Raw genomic sequence first — 12,356 nt, forward strand, 5'->3', positions numbered from 1 at the left:
CCTAAATGGAGGCTCACAGAGAGGTGCTGCATGTGGCCCTGAACCCACCTGGAACACCTCAGCATCAGAGAGCCATTGGGAAGTCTGTCAGAAATATGCCACTCAGAACTGCACATGCACACAAACCAATCTTCACCAGAGGGTGGGTGAGGATCTGCAGGGAGAAAGACTCTTGGTAGTGTCAATTATTTTGTCATTCCCCAATCAGAAGCCACTTCATTCCTCCATGTGAAGACAGAACTGGATGGCTACCCTATAAATGTCCTTAATAAGAATGATTTTATGGGTTTATTGTTTTGAGAGCCAGCAACTGTCCTAATAAAGACACTAACAGTAGGTGTTAACTACGCTTGGCACATTACAACGACAGAGATGGGCTTTGCATGATCCTGAAGAGGACGGAAGCGAGGAGCGTTGTTGTACTTTATTCCCGAGCAATATTTTTGTTTTTATTCTTCTACTCTCAAGACTGCTGTTTTATCCTCTACCCGTAATGCAGCAGGGAATGCCTCCGAAAAAACTTGTATCTGTCATATGGAGGATACTTTACCTCTCCATACTCCTTCTTTCTGTCCTCACAAGCTAGGTTAAAACAGGCTTCTTTGGCTTCTGTTTAATTTATGAGTTAAACACACAATAAAGTAGCTTGGCCTCCACAGAAAACATTTTGCTAAAATACCCTGAGAATTGAGATATTATTACGCTTTTGTTTCTACTGAATCCGTGTTATACAGATGAGATCAATGAAGTGGAATTAAATGCCCTCTCCTTCTGCTTTGAATAGTGATCCCATTCACACTGCTGGCTCACACACAACCTGCCTTGAAAGAGAGGAGAACTCTTCAACCGAACTGCATGTGGAAAGAATTGTTTTATGGGCCAGAAAAAGTCTTCACACTTGACTGCACAGGTAACCCCACAGAAACAAATGACTGAAGTTTGGGTCTTAATTGTTGTGTAAATGGAGTTTAATACACACACATGTTTAAGGATCTTCTGTTAAAGTCTAATCTCTGGGTAAACTTATCCTCAAATCATTAACCCAGCTGGGCCGCTCAAAGGCTCTTCTGCTGACACAAACAAGTCAAGTCATCATTAGCACACAGTCCTCTTGCTTCACAGGCTTTGCTGCCCAGCTACCATGCCCGTGAGTGCCTGCAAGCTCTGAGTAGTACCTCAAGAGATAAGTCAACGTTGATCACGTACACCAAGATAGAAATAGCCTCTGCTCCTGTTTCTTCATTACAAATGCAGAAAAGCAGTAAGATGCTTTGTGTTTAATTACTTGCAAACTGTTACCAGTCACATGTGTCTTCCCATTTACTCTGTATTTACATTTAAAGGTTAATACACTGCCCCTTTACTTAAGGGAAACAAATAACAATACTTGACGCACGTCCATATCTCTTCACATTGTTTCCCAAGCGCCAGAGGCACTTGGCCAAAGATCTAAAACTATACTGATAAAACAACTAAAACGTTTGTAAGAAAGATACAAAGGTTAAACCAAACAAACAAAATAACAAAACTGCAGAACTCCACCACAGCAGTTTTATATTAGATGCCTGGAAGTGTTAGTTTGGTCAAATATCCAATGGTGAGATATTCTCCAGTGCATATGTCTATGATTTACTTAAACATCCTTAACTGAAATTTTTAATTGAAATGCATGATCACCATAGATTTTATTCTCTGCAGTAATTTCCTTGCCTGTCAGGTAATGGAATGCTAAAATCATTCAGGATGGACACACAGTTCTGACCTAGGGTTTTACTGTGCTGAGCCTCAGTGCTATAAAGGCCCTTCATTTTGCTTTTATTAAAAGATTGCATATTAAAAGCCATTTAAAAAATCCAAACCTTTTCCAACACCTGTGACAGCAGCACGTCCTGTCATTCGTAACAAGCTATTAGAAGAAAACTGCAGCACAGCAAAGAGGATTTAAAGCAAGAATCGGTAGAAAGAGGCGGAAGGAAAAAGATTATTTCGTTTATGAACACTGCGCTTGAATTCTGGCATTTGAGCTTGATCCTTTTATTCCGAGGGGAGGTGGTGGACTTTTCAGAAATGCCTTGGTTTGTGTTTCATACCAGTTGTATTGGAGGATAATGAAGTTTGTACTGGTGCTAAGCCATCTGTGTTAACAGTCAGGAATCCTAAAACACCAGGACAGTGCGAATACTGCAATATAAAATGACAAGTTAGTGGCTGTAGATGAGCCCCTGGGCTAACATCAGCAAAACACTGCTGTTTTCTCTGCTAATCGAGGCTACTGCTGTCAACCAGGACACTCCCTCCCTGCCCGCCCCAGCCCCAATTGCAGCGACATTGCAGAGCAGATGTACAAACCGTGTTGTGGAGAACAACATTCATGCAAGACTGCAAAGCCTTCACTCATGGAGCCCAGGGCTCCTGGCAACTCATCGCCAGACAGAGCCTGGGAAGTCCTCTGAGTGGGGCTGAGACACGTCTTTCCAGTTACCAATGGCTCTAAGGGTAACCTCTGAGTGGTACAGCTTGTTCTGTGTTGAAACACCAAAGTGTTGCATCTAGTGATGATGGTCAGCTGCAACAGGCCTCTGTCTTCAGGTGGACTGCCAGTGTTTTAGCAAAGCTGATAATGTCTCTGTCCTCATTGCTGTCCCCTGTTTGTTACACTAAACCTAAAACTAACGTTTACAGCACATATAAAATAAGGGCAGCCGAAAAATGATGTGCATGCTGCATAGTTAGAACCTTAGAACAAACCTCGGGCTAAATTCTTCTGCTACATGCTTTATACATTTAGAGCAAGTAACACCTAAAATAACCGCTAGCAAATGACAATGAAGAGAAAATGTAAATGCATCTCTCCAGACTGCATAAGTTATAAACAGCTAGAACTTTCAAAAAGGGTAGTCCCCACACATACTAAGGTACACAAATGTATTTCCAACTTCCGCCAAGGAGAATTTCCAATTATTCCCATGCAAATCTTGTCAAATGTCTCTGGCAAACAATATTTCCAACTTCAACACCCCATGAAAACAGAGTCTGAGCTGAACTCTCACGAGATTTGAGGAAGGCATGAGAGCTAAATTCCGAGTTTGCAATGTATGTACACACCAAGTACTTCCCTTCTTGAAAAGCTCTGAAGTTCAAGGTAAACTACCCAGTGACTTTAGGACTAATTGCACTGGGACTCTTGCCTAATTCACCAGAGGAATGGTGAGTTGCTCTTTGAGTAAATATCGGCTATTTCTGTGTTCCTGCTCCTCAGTCTAAGATGTTTCTTCAGAGGCCATGTAGCTGACCCGGGCACTCTACAGCTCAGCACGCCCAGGCTCCCTTGGCTGTGTGCTCTTTTCCAGTGGGTAGTGGGCACAGACTTCCTTGTTGCTGGGGTCTTTTCTCCCTCTGCCACCCAGCGTCTTTGCTCAAACCAGAATCTAAAAGTTCCTCTACACGGAAAGACAGGGCTCAATGCATTTCAAAAGCTAAAGCTTTGCTGGCTGTATTACTACAGCTGCAACCCATGGAACCACACTGGGCAAGATTAAGGGATGTAGTGAGTTGCCTTCCCCATTCTGCACCGTCAAGTCATACTCTGTGTTACCATACAGCTCCTTTAGGTTATTTATACGGAACCCTTACAATTAAACATGGTTTACCTCTTTCCTGTCCTTAGCAGATCAAATCCTTCATTGATTTTAGTGAAAGGAAGTCTATGGGTTATTAATGGATCCAGAACAAATTTTTTCTTCATGTAGTCAGCAACCAGTTTAGGGACTGAATCTTTACTCTTCCAGCCTGAAAAAACCCACAGATAATGGATAACGAAACATTAAAGGCTTGGGAAATACATAAACCTGCTGTTGGAACTAACTTTTCAGTGGCCTTCAGCTTTGTGTTGAGTGAACTTGGGCTTGCTGAGTGTGGGGCTCTGCAGGGAGAGCTCCAAAAAGGAACCAGAAGGGACTGATGGCAGCTGGCAAAAGGCTGGGCTGGGGTCTGAACTGTGTGGAGACCAGGCGGGTCTGACGCCAATATCCTTTAGGGTCCTGACTCTCCATCACTCCTGCTCTCTCTTTTTCTTCCCCTCTGTCTCTCTGTCTTTCTATCCCTCTCATTCTCCTTTATGCTCTTTCTTTTTCTCCCCCTCCTTCTCGTCTCCCCCCCTTATCTTTTATTAATGTTCCCTTTATCTTCCTTTGTCCTTTTCTCTTCCTCCTTTTTTTCTCCTTATCTGTTTTTTCTTCTCTATTTGTATCTCTTTTATCCCTCCCCTTTCTCTCCTTTTTTCCCCTCTCTTGTTCTACCTTTCTCTTTCGCCCTTCCTTCCTTTTTTTTTCATTTCCCCTTTTTATTCCCTTTCTCTTCTTTCCCCCTCTTTTTTCTACTTTTTGTCTTTGTCTCTTCCTCTGTCTCTTCTTCTCGCCCCCTTCTCCCCTGCCTCCATCTCTGATTTTCTCTTTCTCTCGCCATTAACTAACAGTTCCCATAATTAATTCCCTTTGTGCTTGTCAGCAGAATAGCTATCAATATTACTTCCAGTGGGACAACCTACGCAATGAATTTATATGTTTCCTATTTCATTCAAGATGATTTGCAAGTTTCCCACGCCAGTTAAATCACTTCTTTCCAAGTTTTCTTACCTCCAAAGACACAGCCTTTCCAGGTGCGACCGGTGAAGAGGATCATGGGGTCAAAAGTGATATTCTGTGCCGCAGGGGGCGCTCCCACAATCACACTGACTCCGTAGTTGTAATGGCAACAGGCTAAGGCTGAGATCTGCATTTGGAACAGAGGGACACCCCAAGTCACACAAGATTTGCCACTGAGGCCCAAAGGTTTGCATTCCTTCTCCTCCTCTCAGGAATGCAATTCATTTTTTGTAACTGAAACCATATCAATCAATTTCTGTCGTATCTGCTCACACCATTGTGTCTGCTCTCAGGGGTTAGATGTGTCAGGGGTTAGAAGGAGCTTTGTTCTCCTTCCCCATTTTGTCTCAGACATTAGTGATAAGCCACTGTTGGAAAGCAGTGGGCTATGTGAAATTTAGCCACCCTGGTTAGGCCTGAGGACTATGCTCCATTTCTCCTCCCTAAGTTGTTAAGCATGTCCCTGCACCTCAGTGGCAGAGAGCTGGACTTAATGGGTTTGAAGTTAGCTTGACACTCTGCCAGCGGCTCTCAGCTCCTCACCCTTGGTGCTTAGTGGGTTAGTGAAGAGAGAGCTAACACGCTAATGCCTCATTTGATGGCATCTTTCGGTTGCGTACCATGGTTTCGGTAAGGCCGACAACCTCGAAGGAGTAGTCCACACCATGGCTGGTCATTTCAAGCAACACCTCATGAACAGGCTTCTTGAAATCTTTAGGGTTGACGCAGTCTGTGGCTCCCAGTTCTTTGGCCTTGGCAAACTTGTCACTATTGATATCAACAGCAATGATGCGGGAAGCTCCAGCTGCCTTGCAGCCCATGACAACAGAGAGGCCAACTCCTCCAAGGCCAAACACAGCACAGGTGGAGCCTGGTTCCACCTGTAATACCCATATAAACATGGCATACTCTTAACAGTCTAGGTAAAGTACAGTGCATTTTCTTACTACCAACATGTTTTCACTTAAGCTACTTCTTGTAATTTAGAGATTACCTGCTGAGAAGTAATTTGCACATGCATACCTATTAGTGCAGCAGCCAGCTATACTGTCATAGTCCTACATGTGACTAAGGTCAGTTGTCCCTAAAACACATTTCTGAGACCAGATTTTCAGCACACTTCTCAGCTTCAGGTTTAGAGACACAGGTTTTTTTACAATGCTTTATATTCCAGTGGTGTATCCGTGGTGACACTCCACTGGAGACAGTGCCAGCTGTAAAAGTCACGTTTGTGTATTGCTACAAATTGTGAGTGTTGCAAATACAGGCTTCCTATATTTCAATTATAATAAAACAAATCAGCTCCTTTGTAACATTTTTCTAGGGGTGATAAAGCGATGAGAGAAAAATTAACAGGTGGTAATATGTATTTTTACTGGATTTTGAATTGAAGGCTTTCGAGTACCTTAAGCACAGCAAAACTGGAGGAGGCAAAACCAGAGTAACTTCCTTTCCACCCTGAACTCTGCAACAGAGTCTATATCTCCTGGCTGCTCTGCTGATGCCCCACATGCAGGCCATACAATTCTGAATGGGCCCCATGAGTTACCAGAAACACCCACCACGATACATACCTTGGCAGTCTGCACAGCAGCCCCATAACCAGTTGAAAATCCACAGCCAATTAGAAAAACTTTTTCCAGCGGAGCAGCAGAATCGATTTTGGCTACAGCGGTCTCATGCAGTACTGTGTATTCAGTGAAGGTGCTTGTACCGAGAAAATGGTGAATTGCTTTTCCTCTACAGGTGAATCTACTGGTACCATCAGGCATTAATCCAGCACTTGAAGAAATGCTGTTTGAAAGATGACCAGAATAATGGCAAGTGAAATCTGTTGATTGTGATCAGCTTTATGTAAATAAAACTCAAATAAGGGTTGTAGGTGACCCAGGAAAACTCACTCAGTTTTGATGCACAGATTACTGTTGGCATTTAAACAACTGCTGCACTTCCCACAGTACGGCAGAAAGAGTGGAATAACCTTGTCTCCTAGAAATAAACAGTAATGACATAGGATTTAAAAAGGCAAACAAGAAGCATGCAGCTAAAAACCCGGCGCAAGTGCATTTAATCCTTAAGCAAATGTGTGCTAGGAGTGCAGTGATGGTTTTATTTCCTTCTGCTGCCCTTGGAGGATATACCATCTCTCTCTGTTATAACGCACATCACTAGGGCAAAATTATGACGACTGATTTCAATACACAAAATTCCTAGTGTCTTTCACAGAGCTGAATCTGAGCTATGTCATAAAACTGTGTTAGCTACTGACATTCCCGAAGTACTCATTCAGCAGTTTATTGCATCTTCTACTTGAAAAGAAAATATTAATACAGAGGTTAAGAAACTGAGATAAAAATTGACATCCACTAGGACAGCAGATTGGAGTGCCAAGATAAGAGGGCTGTAAACTGTGCATGCAGAGAATGGGAAATTAAGCATTAATTTGCCAACCCACTTGAATCTCTTTCCTATTTGCAGTCCTATTACTGTTGCATTGGAGTAAAGGCAGGTAAAATGTTTGTCAGAGAAGCAGCGACACACATATACAGAGACAACATCTTTCATTCTATAGCACAATTATATGATGAACAAAGTAGCTCATAGCATCCCAGTGTGATTTTTACTGCTATGCATCTCCACAGCAACAATGTATGGTAAATCCCTCATAAACAGGTAACCCCTAACAGAGATCAATTCGTGATTTGGCAGTTCTAAAATGTGGCTAATCCCTGACACATTGAAAGACAAGGGAAATCTTTGATTTCCACTAAAAAATGGAAAATATCTACAGAACATGAAATGCCCCCTCCTTCCCTGACCCTCAGTTAACTTAGAACTGTGACGCAGGCTTAGAAACCATTCTGCTAAAGAAACTTTGCATGTCTTCAAGCCTTTTTTAGAACTTGAAGGTGTAAACTAAACAACATCCAAGAAATGTGATTTTGTGTGAGTGTGTGTTCAGGCCTGCTGTTCTACCTGGAAACGCGTGGCAGCTTGAATTAGACAACAGAGTGATTCATGAACCCAAATGTAAGAGAAAAAGCAGCTAGAGCTATCGCTGAAATCTGCAATATACATATTTGTTTGGAGCTAAAGCAGAAATCTCTAATAAAACTTTTTCTTATCTCACCTACCAACCTGCTTTGGGCAGACTACATACTTGTTGCAGTACAAACAAAGACACTGGGCATACGGAGGTGTTAAAAGTGAACTACTTGGATATTGTAACAAACTGCCTGGATAAAATCAAGCACTACTGTGCAGATTTTGTTCACTACATGATTTGTGTTAATAATTTAGCCCTTATTAGAGTTTGTTTTGTCCCATACAGGTGTGCAGAAATCCTGTCTCATTTTGCAGCAGTTGGAGGAAAATCAGCATCTTTCACTAACTTCTCTTTCTACCCACTGTGGTTCAAAGAGAGTGTAGCAAGAGGAGCAGCTGCACTGGTCCAGAGAAGTGTCCTCCTCAGAGCAACCCAGCTCTCAGCGAGCAGTGCTGTCTCACCTGCACTGGTGCTGCACACAAGCAAAGCCTGCAGCACGGTGGGAACCCAGTCATGCCCTGATACCTTTGAAGTGAAGTAATTGAACACACAGAGCTAAATTCTGGTCTACTGAAGTCAGTGGATGATTTAGCTGTTAGAAGAACTAAAAGAAAGTGTTTTGACATGTTGTCTAGTGCTTTGCTTTGCCTTTCTCTTGAGATGAGCTGTATAAACTGAGCTTAGAGAACGTGTAATACCTGATTTTCTGTGTCGAAGAGCAAAGAATCTGTTCTTAATCCTATGACAAGAAAAGCGCTATGTAGGTGGAAAGCAAGCTGCAGGTGTTTTCGCCAAAACCAAAGAAATTGAATAGAAAATCTGAAAATAAATCAAGATTGGGAACACAGAAAGATGTAAACAACATGTAGTATCCTTTAAGGTATCCTTGAAAAAACTCGAAGTCGGAACATTTTCCTCTGCAATACAAGTACTCATGCATGTAATGATCTTTGACTTAAACAGGAGCCTGGAAACTCAGCAGAGGGTTTGTGTTCAGTGCTGTTTCATACCTGGTTGGATTGAAGTTATTCCCTGCCCAACACTCTCCACAATACCAGCTGCTTCATGCCCAAGAATTATTGGAAAAGGCATAACCAGTCCACCAGTTATCACATGGTCATCAGAGCGACAGATCCCTGTGGCCACGATCTGATTTAGAGGAAAGACAAGAATATTTCAGCATTTAACTATGTCTTGTCATATACAGAAGTGAAATGATATCATACATTTGGAGAAGTAATTTGCTTCCCTCCAAAATCACACATGCTCACAATAACTCTACAGGGAAAACACTTTTGGTTGTGTGATTCATGATTTTCATGGGTTGCGTTAGTCTCTAATCCACAAAGCAACTCCTTTGGGAATGTTTGCTGTGCACTACTGAGCTTTGTAGGAAGTCTCATTGATCTGACAGGACCAATGTTCTGGCAATGTATGAAGAACAATGGTCCTGCCAGATGAACAGAATGCAATAAAATATTTCTAATACTTATAGATAAATACATAAATAGAAAAAGTCTGCGATATTATAGAAATATTATCAAAAGAAGTAAATATAAAATAACCAAATAGTATTTATAAACCTAGAAATCATATATATATTCTATATTCCTGTCATCGTTTAAGCCCAGCCGGTAACTCGGAACCACACAGCCTCTCGCTCACCTTCCTGCTTCCTCCTTCCCCCGCTCCCGGAGGAATGGGGAGGAGAATCAGAAGAATGTAACTCCCACGGATTGAGATAAGAGCAGTACAGTAAGTCAGGTATAATACAAAACCACTACTGCTACCACTAATAATAATAATGATAAGGGAAATAAGAAGGGGAGAGAATACAATTGCTCACCACCTGCCAACCGATACCCAGCCCGACCCGAGCAGCGATCTGGGCCTTCTGGGTAACTCCCCCCGGTTTATATACTGGGCATGATGTGCCATGGTATGGAATACCCCTTTGGCCAGTTTGGGTCAGGTGTCCTGTCTCTGCTTCCTCCCGGCTTCCCCTCTCCCTGGCAGAGCATGAGGCTGAGAAAGTCGTTGGTCGGAGTAAACATTACTGAGCAACAACTGAAAACAACGGTGTTATCAGTGTTGTTCCCAGGCTGAAAGTTAAAAAACACAGCACTGCACCAGCTACTAAGAAGGAGAAAAATGACTGCTATAGCTGAACCCAGGACAATTGCTTAGATTTAGATGATATTACAATATATAATAGATATGTTAGATAAAATATGTATTATAAAATTGCATAGCATCATATATAATCACATTTTAATTATTATATGTTATTTATATGTTTTAAATATATGTATATGCCATACATACAAAAATTGAGGCTACACAAAGTATTTTATATCACATTTGACTTTTCTTGCAGGTAGCAGAGCAGTATTTCTTTTGAAACATTCAGATATGTCTTTACAGCTTTTGTTCTGACAAATGGAATTTTCAACCCCATGAGAGAGTTCTCCTCACTGGTGTAACACTTGAAACTGCTCTAAAATGAAAACAGCTGCTGGATTCCACTGAGAAAGGTCCTGAAATGTGACAGATGCTCAGCACCCAGTTAAAAAAGGAAGCTCCTGCCCTACTGAGCTATTTCCTAGCATAGATTCAAAGTAAAAGAGAATTTCTTGCTCCATGCTACAGGAGAATAAGATTTTTGCCTTGTGCTCTGATTTTTTCAACCTATCAGAAGCACAGGTATCTTAGGAAACAAAAAACCTAACCCTAAAAAGTCTTTTTTTTTCTTTTAAAAAAGACCATCGTGATCAAATTCAGGATTGAAGCGTGTTCCATAGGAGCTCACTGAATAGTAACTACTCACCTATTGTATGTTTTCTGACTGGATCCTAAAAATCTACAGAAATAATCCTGATAAACAGCAAGATAGAACAATAGTTGTTTAAATTTTTATTTTTCAGTACCTTTACGCGAAGTTCATGTGCTTTTGGTGGGGCAACTTCCACTTCCTCAATAGAAAATGGCTTATTGGCTTCCCACATTACTGCTGCTTTGCATTTAATAACCTGCAAACAGAGCAAAGAAAAGGGGAATGGCACTTGCAAGTCACCAAACAGACAGAATCTTACATTTCTGCATGTGAAACGCCAGCTCATATTTCAGGGGAGGAGTGAGAAAACTACAGGAAAAAAAAACAAATTTGGTGAATTTACCTACAAGTGAACTACAGTTAATTTTGCACTTGTGGTAGCTCAAAAAGAGCATTTATTTTTTGTCCCCTCTTGTTTTGTGTGGCTTTAGAATAGTGAAGACAAATGGCAGTAACTGCAAACGATCCCAGTACTTTCTTTAGGCACATTGCAGCAAGGCACAGGCCTTCAGTCGTTTTCTGGGTTCTGGGTTGCTGTCCATCGACCTTGCTTGCATGTCTCTGGGGGTGTGTTAATATCTCCCAGGTAGGGCAAGAAGCAACATATACTGTCTTCAGCAGTGGAATTCACCTCCATCTCTCTTCTCACTTACTTTCTAGCAAAGACGCAAATCCTCATTTCAGTCCCAGCTCAGTACTGCATTGTATATGATACTTACTTTTGGTCATCATTACCTTAAGCTCCAGAGTTGTTATACACATATTCCAATTTAATGACTGTTCTAACATCATCACAATTATACCCCAAAATTTGATGCAATATTAACTATGGGGTTTTTTAGAAAACAAACTGATATGAATTATAAAGAAGCTAAAAATAGCTTAAATCACTGTGGGATCTCAGAATGGAAACTGATGGAGCTGATAAATACATTGATCTGAACACTTACTACATCGTATCACATTTCAAACTGTCCAATCAGGGATTAAAAATAGTTTACTAATGCCAGGGGAGGTTATTCTTATTCTGGTGCTGTTACCTCATGTTGCTTCAGTGCTTAAAAAGATAAATAAATTATCTTCTTGATTTTATCTTCTTTCTTCTTTAAAACTGTTTCACAGGAGAGTACAGTGGCCTGCAAGTAAGGGCTGCTCTCCTGCACCAGCTTCCTCCTAAACTCTCATCTGTGCTATACCACCAGGACTTAGAGTGTCCCTGCAAAGAAACTGCATTTAAACATGCACTGCTCAGCTGCAGCAAAGAAACTTTATAATATAAACTTGTGCTTACTTTGCCTGCCGTGCTCATGTTGACCAGTGTGTCTGTTTTGAATCCTGCCACCACCGATTCCTTGTGCCAAGAAGTCAGTCAGCTGCAAAGCAGTCAGGTTGCTGATACCCCAAGTCCTGTCCCATGCACTGGAAGCTGGTCTTGTGAAGTGGTCCTGCAAGTGCACTGCTCCGACCTTTTAGCCAAGCCTCCCAGCTCAGAGTCCCACCCCCTTAGTCAGTCAAAGTGCCAGAATGAAAATAAACCACCCACCTCCTGAAACCTCATTCTTCATGGTGCTTTTGTCTCCCTGACTCCTTTGTCATGTTCTTCCCCACCTTTTTTGTAGCCTTCCTAGGGCTTGCCCTCAACATCACAGGAAGAAAGCAAAAGCCCTGGCTGGAAGCTGTCCCCGCTTTCCACCTCTCTGGAAAGCTGCCCTCCAAACCCGCTGCTCTCACTAGCACTGCAGCTGCAAAGAGAAAAGGGGAGAGTGGCTCTTGAATTCACAGCAGCAGGGATGCAGTGAGAGCATGGAGGTTTAGTTTGGATTACCCTGGTGAC

General features: G+C 41.9%; 1 protein-coding gene across 1 annotated transcript; it reads right to left on the reverse strand.

The window, feature by feature from the left end:
- Positions 1–1,336: 1,336 nt before the first annotated feature.
- LOC115610712 (alcohol dehydrogenase 1) lies at positions 1,337–11,977 on the reverse strand. The gene is made up of 9 exons (XM_030492647.1): positions 11,814–11,977; positions 10,617–10,718; positions 8,700–8,838; positions 6,545–6,632; positions 6,218–6,437; positions 5,264–5,524; positions 4,635–4,770; positions 3,651–3,789; positions 1,337–2,181 (listed from the first exon to the last, which is right to left on the reverse strand). The coding sequence occupies exons 1-9, from the start codon at positions 11,829–11,831 to the stop codon at positions 2,157–2,159; spliced, it is 1,128 nt and encodes a 375-aa protein (XP_030348507.1). The 5' UTR covers positions 11,832–11,977; the 3' UTR covers positions 1,337–2,156.
- Positions 11,978–12,356: the final 379 nt, after the last annotated feature.

Source organism: Strigops habroptila, chromosome 7 (genome assembly GCF_004027225.2).
Source record: "Strigops habroptila isolate Jane chromosome 7, bStrHab1.2.pri, whole genome shotgun sequence".
Lineage (NCBI taxonomy): Eukaryota > Metazoa > Chordata > Aves > Psittaciformes > Psittacidae > Strigops > Strigops habroptila.

Coding starts and splice junctions, on each gene's coding strand:
- LOC115610712 (XM_030492647.1), bottom strand. Junction 4,771..5,263: donor TCGGCCTTACCGAAACCATG/GTACGCAACCGA, acceptor TTCCAAATGCAG/ATCTCAGCCTTAGCCTGTTG. Junction 3,790..4,634: donor GAAAGGCTGTGTCTTTGGAG/GTAAGAAAACTT, acceptor GGGTTTTTTCAG/GCTGGAAGAGTAAAGATTCA.